General features: G+C 47.7%; 1 protein-coding gene across 3 annotated transcripts in view; it reads right to left on the bottom strand.

Moving 5' to 3' along the window:
- The window catches only part of MYLK (myosin light chain kinase), a 125,219-nt gene extending 112,454 nt beyond the window's left edge, over positions 1-12,765 (bottom strand). For 2 of the 3 annotated variants that reach the window (XM_089910596.1, XM_089910597.1), the window contains exons 1-6: positions 6,982-12,765; positions 5,910-6,075; positions 4,784-4,949; positions 2,504-2,522; positions 807-1,342; positions 39-245 (exon numbers count right to left, since the gene is read on the bottom strand). In XM_089910596.1, coding sequence (XP_089766722.1) covers positions 39-245; positions 807-1,342; positions 2,504-2,522; positions 4,784-4,949; positions 5,910-6,075; positions 6,982-7,166 — 1,279 coding nt within the window. In that variant the 5' untranslated portion in view covers positions 7,167-12,765. The remainder of the gene's footprint in view (positions 1-38; positions 246-806; positions 1,343-2,503; positions 2,523-4,783; positions 4,950-5,909; positions 6,076-6,981) is intronic. The other variant, XM_030760766.2, reaches the window with a different exon arrangement.
- Positions 12,766-13,844: the final 1,079 nt, after the last annotated feature.

The following is a 13,844-nucleotide window of genomic DNA, read 5'->3' on the forward strand; positions in this document are numbered from 1 at the left end:
CTCAGGGAACCCGGGGTGACCTGGAGGAATGTACTCACTTTTCACCAGGAGGGTCCAGCCACAGGACACCCGGCCTCGGACATTGGTGGCTGTGCAGCTGTAGTTCCCGCTGTCCCTGGCCCGGGCTCTCAGGAGGCAGAGGTAATGGGTCCCCCCAGCTTCATAAACCTCGATGGTGCCTTCTCTTCTCCTCAAGGGGGCACCGTCCAGGAACCAGGTCACTTCAGGCTTCGGGATCCCTGAAACTACAGGGCCAGGTGAAGGACGGGAGGCCCCCGAGAGCACGCTGTACTTGTGGGGCGCAGGTAGGGGTGGAGAGGCTGAGCCGGAGGGCAGAGCCCAGTCCCGTGTGCAGCCGCCCTCCCGCTTCAACCTGCTTTCTTACCCCTCCACCCCACATCCCAAGACGGAGGCAGGGTCCCTGGGGAGGAGGGCTACAAGGTGATAAGCTAGGTCTCCAGATCAGCCAGAGGGAGGAAAGAGGAGGGGACCCTGTGGCTTGTGTGCGGTGGAGATGGTGGTGATGGGTTTCCCGCGGAAGGTGGTGAGAATTAGGGCTCAGGGTCAGTGCTGTCTCCAACCATGAACAACGGGTCACTGCTAGGAGTTTCTCCAGAACAAGAGACATGACGAGATTGAGTCCTTCCAGAGGGGAGACCCGTGTAAGGTGCTTCCTGGGGTCGGGGATGGGGCTCTAGTCCAAGGGGCCGGGGGATACAGGAGACTCTGACCACTGAGCAGAAGGACGGGAGTGGCCACCCGGGGGCTAAGTGTGGGCACCAGCGGCCTCAAGCAGCTCTACTCACCCTCGCATCTGAACTTGACCGGCTGGTCCTCACTGACTTCCTGGCTTTGGGGCTTGCTCTCAAATTTGGGGAATGTTGTGTCCCCCTGGCCCTCCGTGGGGACCTTCCTGGTAGCAACCTGGCCCACAGTGTCTTGGCTTCCCAGGCCACACTGCCTGGCGTGGAGGGCGGCTGGAGGGCGAGCAGCTGGCTTCTCCCTCTCTTCTCTGGAAGGAGACGGGGCACCCGAGACTGGCACTCTCGGTGCCAGCTGCACTTTTGCGGCCTGCAGGGTGATGGTGCTGGAAGTCTTCTGCAGGACTGGGGTCCTCAGGGCCTTTCCGGGCGAGTCCCCCGCTGGCTCCGGCTCAGATTCCCTCAGGGGCTGAGGCCGGCTCCCCGCGGCCCAGGTCGGGGAGCCGCCTCTCTGGACGCTGGAGCAGTTCTTACTCTCAGCTGCAGCCTCCAAGCCGTCCAGTTTCAGCCCCCGAGCGATTCCATTGTTCACGTCCTTCCTGATGTCTGAATTGGCCGCCTTTGTTCCTCTCACCAGCGACCTGTTTGGTGGGTGTGTGGCGGGGGACAGTGGGGCAGAAGAAGAAGTAGAACGATCATCTGGTTATGCATTACAGGCCCAGACTCCAGGGATTACAACAGCCCACAGAGCAAGACAGAGAAAGAGCCAAGGTCTTTCTATGCAGTTTGCTCAGTTTCCAGGCAGAAAGCAAGCAGCCATTCTTCAAACCCATCCCTAGCCCAGTGTTCTATCCACACTTATTACATCTGCCCTTTTTCTCTTCTCCACGAGCCCCGACCTGGTTCGAACACGTGGTGTCCCCTGTCCACACTGGCCCTAACCCAAGTTCCACGCAGCACGCACAGTCCATCTTTTAAAAACATAAGTTGAATGACGCCATTTTAAGCTTAAGAATTTCCAGCAGCTTTTCCACTCGATTAAGAGTAAAACTGAGCTGTTCAAGACGGCCTGCAGGGATGCCATGTGGGAGGTGGCTCTGCGTGGACACCCCCCCCCCAAAACCCTGTCTCCAGTGCCTACCAGGCTGCAGCCCCTCGGGGTTCTTTGGGCCCCAGGCTCCCTCTCAACTCACCACTTTCACACCTGCAACACCTCTGTTTGGAATACTTTCTCCCTGAGCTTTTCTTCTCTTAGCTCATACTACTCCTCACAGGCCTGAGCTCAAACATCAAGCTTTCGAAAAGGGGTCCTCTGACACTCTACTCCAAATGAGCGCTTCTCGTAGACTTATGCTTAGCGCTCATGTTCTGTGTGGCTCTGTTTAAGGCCCTTCTCTACACCAGGCAGCTCGCCATGCATACCCAGCATCTAGCACAGAGCCTCACGCTCAGGAAAGGAAGCTCTCCCGATGAAGACGTGCTGGGTAAGCAAGTAGATTCTGGCCTTGAACGTGGAGGGCATCCTTGCAGAGCAGTGCCCTTCCTAATGACAGCTAACTAGTAAATATACTGAGCAGGGTCTTCAAGAGCCTCAATGCTGATGGCAAGCCTGACACGGGATCTGGACAGCAAATTACAATAGAATAAAACTAAACACCCCAAATAAAACAGTGCCTCCCAAACAGTCAGTTCTCCCCCCTACACGGTGACTCAGAAATTCAGGGCGTTCCTTGATGACGAGCCCTCTTTTCTCTCAGGGCGTTTCAAGATAGAAACATGATAATCACAAAGCCTACACATACCTATTGGCAATGTCCAAGCCTGGAAAAAGGGAGAAGGTAGAAAGACCGTTAGTGGAATGTTTTATACACCAAGAACAGCAAGTGATACGACAACCATCTCTTGTTTATGACAGAGTTTGACTTCCCAAACTCTCACTTTCCCCATCACCTATGGTCCTCCCTCCCTCTCTCTTTTCAGCTTCCCTGGTCCTGAACTTCTTGGGTTAATCTGATAAACTCCTCTGAGCCCTGGAGACACTGTTAAGCTTCCAGCACTGCCCTGGGACCTTTATGGCAGCCTTTGTTGCCCCGCCCTGGGCACTGGAGCTTCCTGTTCTCCAGCCCACAGAAGGAAACAAACACCGCTCTACTGAAAACTTCAAACCCAGAACGTTTAACTTGCATGTGGCCCTCAAAAAGAAACCCCCAGTGATCATTTTTGACAAATACCTGCTTCATTCTAAAGTGTACAGAGAAAGTGTAATTTTATTCAGTTCTTCAAAGAAAAAACATACAATTACTAGATACGTTTTTCTTGCCACATGATTTTAAAACATTTTTATCACGGAAAATTACAAAATATACAATAGTACAGAGAAGGATATAACAAACACTGAAAGCCTACACCCAGATTAGGGAAATATCAACCTTTTGCCAATCTTATCTATCCCTTTTTGTTTTGGTTATTTGAGGGGCTTTTTCTGGGAATATTTTCAAACAAAATGTCATTAAGTGCTTCAGAAGGAGACAGTTCTTTAATTCAGGGCCAGGGCAAGTAAAGGGAGAGGGACTAAAACACTTCTCCAGATGACTAACAGCAGGTCCTGAGCCTGTAGTGAGTTGTGAAGTCAAATGCTATGGTCAGGACCGGGGTTTTTCTTTTTCTTTTTTTAAAATTGCCAACGTTTTCTTATGTGGTAGTCCTACACTTTATTTATTTTTAAATATTAATTTATTTATGTATTTATTTTGGCTGCACCAGGTCTTAGTTGCGGCACGGGGGATCTTTTTTTTTAGTTTCAGCACGTGGGATCTAGTTCCCCAACCAGGGATCGAACCCGGGTCCCCTGCATTGGGAGCATGGAGTCTTACCCACTGGACCACCAGGAAAGTCCCCAGGGTTTTTTCTTTTATTGGTGTAGAATGGAAGAGAAAATGCCAGCATGTACTGTACATACTACTACTCAGGATTGTTTCATAAAACTTGTTTTAGTTAAATCTCTCTCTCTCTCTCTCTCTCTCTCTCTCTCCATCTATCTATCTGTCTATTTATCTATCTATCTATCTCCTGGGTTGCAATGTAGAATAAATTTGTTTCTGTGGGTAGCGAACACACTTGGGCCAAAAATGTACAGAAAGCAAGAAGGGGTATTTTCTGAGAGAGGAAAGAGACGGGGAAGAGGAAAATCAAAGAAATGAGGGTTAGAAAGGAGGAGGAGAAGGTAAGGTCGTTTCCCTCCCAGATCCCCAAATCCCACCCCGCTCAAGGTTTCCGCTAGAATGAAGTGACGTCAATCCCCTTCCGCCTCCACACACTCTGGCTTCCCCAGGCTGGACTTGGCAGAACCAAGGGGAATGTAAGGGAGAGGCGTATTCAAAGAGATTTCAAGAGAAGAGTTTACTGGGGCTGGTGACTACAGCAAGAAGAGACAGGAGTCATAGGCGATGCTGAAATGCCCAGTCTGGTGGGAAGCAAAGAGTTACGTTGAGGGAGCACCTGATCTGAACGACAGGATGGATGACAAGATCAATTTCAGGCAGGTTAAATCTGAGGTGATGGCAAGACATTAGCAACGCCCACTCTTCCAAAAGGCAATTAGAGATGTAAATAAAAAAGGAGTCTGGGGCTTCTCTGGTGGCGCAGTGGTTGAGAGTCCGCCTGCCGATGCAGGGGACACGGGTTCGTGCCCCGGTCTGGGAGGATCCCACATGCCGCGGAGCGGCTGGGCCCGTGAGCCATGGCCGCTGAGCCTGCGCGTCTGGAGCCTGTGCTCCGCAACGGGAGAGGCCACAGCAGTGAGGGGCCCGCGTACCGCAAAAAAAAAAAAAAAGTAAAAAAAAAGGAGTCTGAGCAAGAAGGAAAAACTGAACACAGGTGTGCAGGCACACGTGAAGCATCTTCCTCCATGGCCGTGTCTGTGCTACCCGCCTACCCTTTCTTCTGATTCAAGACCCTGCCCCTGGGGAGGGACACATGAGTAGGTAAGTGTGACACGTGTCACACACAGACACGTAATGAGCAAGCAGCTCCTTCTAGGAGGGTAGGGACGGTCCGGCACTAGCCCTCCCACCGCCTGATACCTTGGATGGAGAGCTCAGTAGACATGGAGGCCTTCCCTGACCCGTTCACCACCAGGCACGTGTACACTCCCACGTCATCTTGGTTGACCTCGTGGATTTCCAGGACTTGCACCCCATTCTTCTCAGACATAGACACACGGGAACTGGGCTGTAGGGGAACATCTCCCTGGGGACGGCATAGGCAGCTTGGTCAGAGAAACTGCTCACCTTTTGACTCTGTCCTACCTGCTGTCAATCCAGGTGGGACAGACACCAGGCATGCACAGCAGGGCCCTCAGCTCTGGGCTCTGTCAACATGTTTGGAGAGCAGCCTGAGGGCAACCCAAGGGTCCTGACTCGAGGAGCATGGATGCGCTGTGGTGTTCGGTCCAGCTGAGGGCAGGTGTATGGAACCTGTTTCGAAGGAGCCCTAGTTTGAGGTGGGAAATCCTATATTCCTCACTTTAGTTCTCCTCTGTCTTCCTCTTCCTTTTATTGATGTTCCAGGGTCAGTACAGGAGAATCAGGAATCAGGGAAAAGGCATCCTGTCACTCATTTTTATACAGGAGTTCCGTCTGTGAAAAAGCTCCTCGCCCTGGCCTTGACCCCCAGAGCTCCTCACTGCCCTGTTAACATGGGCTGCCCCCCGCCACTGCTGCCTCCTCTTCCCCCTCCCCCACCCCTCCCCCACCTCTGTCTTCACATTGTTCAGCCCTGAATGATTTATAAAGCACTCCCACGTGGAGCCTCCCAACAGTATTTGGAGGTAGGTGGGATTATCTCTGCCTCATAGATAAGGAAACTGGGGTTCTAAGAGATCAAATGCTTTGCCCAGCATCTCATGCTTTGTCAATCAGGGAGCTGTGGCTTGAAATCAGCCCCAGACTTCAGACTCCACTCTCTTGACATGGTCAGGTCTGTTTTGACTCGGAAGTTTTATACTGTTTTGTGAGTGTGTGGATTACAGGACATCGTGGGCTGAGTAACACAGGGAGAGTGTGCAAACAGGGGCAAGAACGGGCACGGCTACCAAACACATGAGAACCTCAAGGACGCTCTACAGTTGAATTGGAAGGGACTGATGGGGAAGACCGACTCCCCGTAGTCCAGGGACCTAACCCAGAGTCAGGGCAGACAAAACCTCACCTTGAGCCAGGAGACCTGTGGCTGGGGCCGGCCAGTGATCTTGCAGGAGAATCGCCCCATCTGTCCTTCTTTGACCACCGCTCGGCCCAGCTTAGTAGCAAACTTTGGTGGGCACTCTCCCCAGATGCTGGGACGGGTCTCCGCCGCAGGGGCTGCAAATCTGTCCCTGGAAAGAAAGCCGCAGAGAATCTACAGCAATGCAGATGCTTTTCTCTCTGTCCCCTCCCAAGTTACTTAAGTTGAGCTCAGAAGCCAGCAAAGGGCAACCTTCCCAATTCTGTGCCTCAAACACATTTCTGGAAAAATCTGTGGCACCAAAACCTATTTCCTCCACCTCCTGAGCATGCAGCTAGCCTTCAGTTACTAGCCTCCCTTGAAGTTAGGTATGCTTGAATTCTACTGAGGTCTGGCCAAAGCCCAGCTTTGGCCAACAGACTGTGATCAGAAAGCAGAAACACCATGTGCCATTTCTAGGCTGGACCCATCAAAACCTCCTGTGCTATTCTCCACAGTCTCTCTTGCCCACTTTTCTGGCTAGATGCAGAGAGTCCTGCTGAGGCTCCAAGGCCTAGGAGATGATGGAGCCACAAAACAGAAGGAGCCTGGGTCCCTGAAAGATAATAGGAAGGTTTTCCACCTGTCCAAGAATATGTGAACTGACTTTGCTTGAGTAAGCAATCACCTTTCCCTGTGTCAAGCCATTGCAATTTGGGGGCTTGTCTGTTACAGCAGCCACTGTTACTTACCCTTACCAATTTAGGCTTACTTGCCATAAGAAATTCACATACTGACTGCCCCTTATAAGTCTGCTTGTTTAAGTCTTCTGACTATTTGCCTCGGTTGTTAGGGACTCCTGCAGACTACGGCCACATAGCCCACTTCCATTTAGCAACTGGACTCGTCAAAGGGGTATCCATAGAGGCCTCCAGGTCTGACACATCACACCACAATAGGCTCCCGCTTTAGTTATCACAACCCAAGATGTTTGAGAAGACTTGCTCCCCAGGCTGTTCTGCCAAGGCCTCAGGAAACGCCAGTTACTTTACGCTGGGTTGGACATCCTGGAACTTACCCCAAGGCTTTGGAAACAAGAGGCTGACCATGCTTCTTCACAAAGCCCCCTGCAAGTAGGAAACAAAGAGAAAGATGCTTGAAAAGTCCGGTCTGAGCCACACACTGGGAGCAACAAAAGCCAGAAAGAGTCAGCGGGGGCGGGGCGCGGATAATGACGGAACAGTTCACCCTGACTGAGCCCATACTGGGTCAGGCTCTATGGTGGGCGCTTTACATGCATCGTCGCACGGATTTCCCGCAATACTTTAAGGAGGCTGGTATTACAACATCCTTCTATTTTTTTAAACAGGTGAGAAAAAATGTGATTCGGAGACATGAAGTCGCCCAGTTGAGTCACAGAACCACTAATGGTACCGGAAAGCATCCCGGTTTACCTATTCTAGAACACTCCACCATTCTGCTGAGTGGTTATATGCCCCTGGACCTTCCACTCGGGGATGATCTGTGGCGATCAGGACCTCTCCAGAAAAGGAGCCAGTTGAACGGACAGGGGAGATGCACATGCATCTCTCTTACTACATCTACTCCTTTTTGACCCCATCACCACTCCACCCTTCCACTTAACGCCCAGCAAACAGCAGGGTCTGTCCCGCTGGAACGGAGCAGATCACAGGAGACAAGCTCCAGAGCAGCCAGCACCTCCCAGAACCTGCACCAGCGGGACGCTGGGCACTGCCAGTCCTGGGTGAGGGGCTGCTGTGCTGGGCGGGAAGCAGTTAAACAACAGACTGTGCAAGGCGGCTGGGCTCAGCTCCTTCACCCAACTGCTGCTGCTGGGAGGAGCAACTCATAACGTGACCAGGAAGTGACTATACAGCAGTGGGGTGTTTTTGAGGAATGGGGAGGGGGAGAGGAGGGCATTTTTGAGATGACAATCAGCCTGGAAGTTGTTCTCTTTCTGCGACATACTGGGAATGTTTTTGTTTTTGTTTTTGTTTGGCGGTACGCGGGCCTCTAACTGTTGTGGCCTCTCCCGTAGCGGAGCACAGGCTCCGGACGCGCAGGCTCAGCGGCCATGGCTCACGGGCCCAGCCGCTCCGCGGCATGTGGGATCTCCCCGGACCCGGGCACGAACCCGAGTCCCCTGCATCGGCAGGCGGACTCTCAACCACCGCGCCACCAGGGAAGCCCGGGAATGTTTATTAAACTCCACCCAAGGCACGCATGGAAAGGGTAGAAGTCATTCCCTGATATCGGCAGGCAGCTGTAATGGGAGATCTGCAGGGTGTCTCCCGGAAAAGGGTAAACTTCCTTAAATTCCAGCACTGATCACATCTATGTGAATGCATAGGAACATAGGAATGGAAGGTGAAGATCATGGCTGAGTACCTCCCTCAGCCATACCTGGTTTAAGGTTATACCAGGACTTTAGTGAAAAAGGGTTAATAACAATGCCTGCATCCCATGTAAGTTGTGATGCCATACGGGGTGACACTTGTTGTGCATGCATTCTGCTTAACATAACTATTTAGTGAGCCGTGTATAGTTTTCATCCCATAATGTGGGTTTAGTTCTTGTCATTCAATTCTCTGTTCAAGGTTAAAAGAATTTATAAGCTGATAAGAGGAGAGACCTGCTCTGGGAAGGCCCAACTGACAACTGCAGTCAAGATGCTGGGGTCCCTCGGACACCGCTGGAGGAAGTTCTTTTAGAAGGTATTTGAGCAAATGAGAATCATCAGCTTTAAAGACGCTCTGCTCTTAGATCAGCATCTTCCTTTCTGTCTCTCCAGTTAAAGGAAACGATGCTAAAAGTAGGAAAGAAAGTTTACAAAGCTACTCACTTTGGTCTTGTTTGTAGTAGTAAATATTGGAAACAACATAAATGTCACACAGTAGGGAGACAATAAGTGGCTAGGTGAAATGTACAATTAGACATCGTATTCTGCCACCAAATTATGTTTAATAATATATGAAACATGCAGAAATATGTTAAAAATATTATATCATTTGCTCTTCAGCACACTCCAGCTGGGCTGTGATCCTCTCCACTCCACTGAGCTCCATTCCGACCACCATCTTGCCAAACCCAGTGGTTAATCCTCTTCACAATCCCACTCACTAGCACCTGACAGCAGGGGCCACTCCTCTCCAAAGCACTTTCTCCTCCAGACTCTCCCGCTTTTACCAGGTTGCCTATTCTTTCCTCAACCTCCTTCTCTTCTGGAACTTTATCTCTGAGAGCACCCTAGGGCTGAGTCTTGGGTCCTCTCCTCAGCGCTATGGACTCTTCCCCGGGGGGGGGGGGGTCTTAGTCCCATAGCTTTAAATAATATCCATAATAACTCCCAAACCATACTCCCACCAGAACTTTTTATTCCTCAGAAGTATCCAGGCCAGTGCCCAGCACATAGTAGGTATTCAAATATTTGTTAAACGAATGAATTTTATGAAAAAAAGAGCAGCATGCAAAATTGTCTATTCAATGCGATCATAATCAGGTAAAAATAAGATAAAATACCCATAGTGAAACAACCAGAAGAAAATATATCAAAACGTAATCGCCTCTTATACATGCTCTATTCCACAGCATTAGGCACACACCAATCACTAAGACTCTCATCGAAAATATCCAGGTACCATTCACTGCACTTATCATGCTACTGTACCACTCACTTCACACTGGGGTAAAGATCTGATAAAAATTAGACTGGTCAATAGATAACCAACAAGGACCTACTGTATAGCACAAGGAACTACACTCAGTATTCTGTAATAACCTATAAGGGAAAAGAGCCTGAAAAGGAATATGTGTACATAAGCTGAATCACTGTGCTGTACACCTGAAACCAACACGATATTGTAAATCAACTATACTTTAATAAAAATAAATTCATTAATTAATTTAAAAAATTAGACTGATCAACAGACAAATGGATAAACAATATAAGGTCTATCTGTACAATGAAATATTATTCAGCCATGCAGAGAAATAAAGTAATGATACATGCTACAACAAAGATTAACCCTGAAAATTTTCGCTAAGTGAAAAAAGCCAGACACACAGAAAATGTGTGATTCCATTTATATGAAATGTTCTGAAGCGGCAAATCCACAGAGACAGAAGGCAGATTGAGTGGTTGCCAGGGGCTGGGGGGAGGGGGGAGTGGAGTGACTGCTCAATGGGTGTGGGGTTTCTGTTTGGGGTGATGAAAAGTTCTGGGGCTAGACAGTGGTGATGGCTGCTCACCATTGTGAATGCACTTAATGCCATTGAGTTGCATGGTTTAAAAGGGTTAAAACGGCAAATTTTATGTAATATGTGTTTTACCACAATAAAAAAATTATACTAAGAACCTTTAAAACTCTTGGGAGCTAAATGTCTTAATCCAAAGGCTAAAATTCCTCTACTCCTTAAAAGATAGAGCAAAAATATGGCATTTCCTCAAAGAATACCAAAAGTGTGCTGTTTGGAGGTCCTTCTGTATCAGAGTAAGAGCAGTTTATGGTACAATCCAAAGGTAACATATAAAGCAGTCAGCTAAAAATGGAATTGAGGAATGCTCATCTTAATGTGTGTCAACACCAGAGACATACATCAAAGCAAACAGAGAATTGGGGCTAAAATAGCTAACAGGGTCTATTTATAGGCAAAAATTTGAAGTTGCAAATTGTCAGATAAGGCAAAATTAATTTTGTGAAAGTATGAAAATCTGGCAGAACAGCAAGGCTATGTAGAAAAATAAGTGGAAAGGGGATTAAGGTAGAAATGCCCAAAATAGAAGAGTAGGTTAAGAGAATTAGTGAAGACAGGATCGAGTTAGTGAGAGGGAAAAAAAGGCCAAGGCACCAAAGGTATTTAAACAGTCATCTCAGATTTTTCAAGAATGAGTAAAAGAGGATGCTAGCAGGTTTTAGGAATGAAAAGTTCAATAGTGGAGGTACTAAGCACATTTTGTCAAAGACTGAGTAGACACAGAGAACGCTGCTGAAAGGGGAATAATGTGATCATGATGGTAAGAAGAAGAAATACTTCTAAAAAGGTGCGATGATATAATTTATCATCCAAACAGAGACTCTGGACACTGAAAGGGGCATAATTAATAATTCTGCCCGGACAACAGGAGTAAAATCAGGACTGTTCCAGGCAAACCAGGGTGCAGTCACCCCACTTGCAGGCAACTTCAAAGGAGATTTTAAGGACTGCTTAAAATAGTGGCTCTTCACTCAGTCAGAACAAATACCCACTTTTTATAACATGTATTTAGCAATGTCCCCTGTGCCGTGTTGAATCAATATTTGCCGCTAACCGTCCATATATATAACTTCAAAAAGAAAACAAATGTAAAGCCCTGACTAAAATGTTAAGGAGAAACAAAAGGAAAGGGAAGTATAATGATGTTTATTTCCATATGGAATTTCAATATTTCGATATTGTACATCAATAGATGTTCAAGCATGTCTATTTCAATGTAAATGCCCAGGCACTTCAGAAGACATAACGAAATAGATGCCTACACTGACTCGTCTGCATGTTTGGATTTGAAGGTGAATGATCAAAAAACACACTGTACAAGTAGTCACGGAAATGAAGGAACACAGGTATACAGGTGGACGCTAGAATAAAAAGTAGTGTTAGCAATGTGATATGTCAATTATATCTCAATAAAGAGAAAAAAAGAAAAAATTAGTATAGTAAAAAGAAAGAGTAGTGTTAGGATAAATAACAGAGAAGACATTATATAACAAAGAAAGAATGAAACCTTAAAAGAAGGTAACATGGCAAGACAAGTTACAGACCACTGAAGTAGAGAAAATGGGGGAAAAAATGACTGTAAGTGTGGTGTCAAAACAATTTTCTGCTGTATGACATGGGATCCTTGAGACCTCATCTGTACTAAAACACTGATTCAGTCCCTATTACGCCTAAGGCATTAGTTAGAGCTTCAGCAAGTAGACTGATGTGTGTAATAAAAGCTAGAAGAAAACTTGAGCCTTAAGAGAAAGGCAAAGTGCTTCAAAGATGGGGGAGGGGACACCCCAGAGCAGGGCCTATTGAAGATCTTGAGTTTCAGTTTAAAGGTGGATCATTGGAGGATTCGAAGGGAGGGAATGATAAAATCCCATCTGAATTCTTTGAAAGATATTTTCAGCAGCAATGTGGAGATTAGAGTGGGGTATGGGTAGAACTGGGGAGACCATTTGGAAATCTGTGCAACAGGACGGAGTGGATAGGACCACGATGGTGGCAGTGGGGACAAATGAGAACTGGCACAGCAGGGTCTGGTGACTGACCAGGGAAGGGGAGGGAGGGAGCACTTGAGGATGACGAGGTGGCTGGGCTGCCCTGCTTCCAAAGGAGGTTTGGGTTATCACCTGTCAAGGTTTCAGCTGTGTCTTCCAGAGGGCACTGAAGTCCTAACCATAAATGTTACTGCACCTCTGCCAGGGGCTGCCTGTCACTGTATAAATGGGGGCCTCACCCTACACAAACAGTTCACTCTACAGCCTCCACTCAGGCAGGGAGCTCTGGAGGTCACTGCCACAGTCCACATTCACTGGAATGTGCACATGTACCTTATTCTTACACTATGACACTCAATAACAAGCACAGTTGACCCTTGAAGAACACAGTGGTTAGGGACGCCAACCCCGTGCAGTGGAAAATCCACGTACTCTATGTCTGCCTCAAAAATGAAGGAACTGATACATGACTCACCCAAGGGCAGGAAGCTGAAGCTGTTCTGCAGAATCAGGACTCAAACCCTAGTTCTCTTGATTCTGCATATTGTGATCTCTAACTGAACACAAACTTCCTCCCACACTAAGTTAATTTAAATATCTGTAAAATGAAAATACAGGTACTCTATTTATTGAAAAAAAATCCATATATAAGTGGACTCATGCAGTTCAAAACTGTTATTCAAGGGTCAACCATACATCCTTGCATAGAGGCTAAGGAGGTTATCCCAGGGCGCCTAGTAGACATTTCAGGAGTTCTGTTTGGGTCCCCAGGAAACTGATGCACTAAAGAACCAGTTCTTCCTCAGGGGGTTGAAATAAAATATCCACCACTTAGAAGACAGATCACTTCCTGGTCATTGATGGATAAGGTAGTCATATATCCTACCCAATGAGTTCAAAGGAGTAGGGACGCGAAGTTTTGTTTTGGAGGGGGGAAGAGTTCAATAAATTGCGGCCAGTGATCTCTCAACTGTCTTACATAAGTACTCTAAAGAGGAATTTAGATCCTCTGCAGAGACAAAATAGCTGTTTTCTTTAGAGTCTTCTTTCTGAGGCCAAGGATCACAGGCATGCCAGCTCACTTCTCAAGAGTCACTTTCCACTGTGATTCCCTCCCAAAACACCAAGCCAAGTAGCAGGTATTCCCTTCAGTACTTAAGTCATAAAGACTGATCTTGTATCAATTTATCAGGGAGGAAACAAAGGGAAATTTACCTCTGGTTTGAGCCGCTCCCCACTTGTGGGTCTGATGTGGTAGGAGTCATCTGGCTGTGGCTACTGTACAGGTGTCTGATCAGAAGCCACCCAGTGAGCAAGTGCAGCATATGGGAAGGTTATTTTAAGCATGGTTCTGGAGAAAGTCATCGTACTAATAAGCAACCCATTTTTGTTGGGGATCATGCCAAATGATGATGTATCAAAGACTAACGGAACACATGAAAAATCTGTGATCGTAATACTTGTAATAAACCCGTGTGTTCAGAAAAATAAAGGTAAAGTTAAAAAGATTCATGAAGCAAAGCAAGCACATAGTAGGTCTGTCCCTCAAGCTGTGGCTAAGGGCAGCAGTTCACCTGGAGAGCTACATGCCGTAGGAAAATGGAAAAGCAACAATTAAGGGCAGAATCGTCCACTCATACTCTGGAACGGATATGACTCTCTTGTGCCGCCTCGCCTT

Source organism: Delphinapterus leucas, chromosome 4 (assembly GCF_059928025.1).
Source record: "Delphinapterus leucas isolate spDelLeu-1000000601 "Yukka" chromosome 4, BTC_Dleu_Yukka2, whole genome shotgun sequence".
In the NCBI taxonomy this organism is placed as follows: domain Eukaryota; kingdom Metazoa; phylum Chordata; class Mammalia; order Artiodactyla; family Monodontidae; genus Delphinapterus; species Delphinapterus leucas.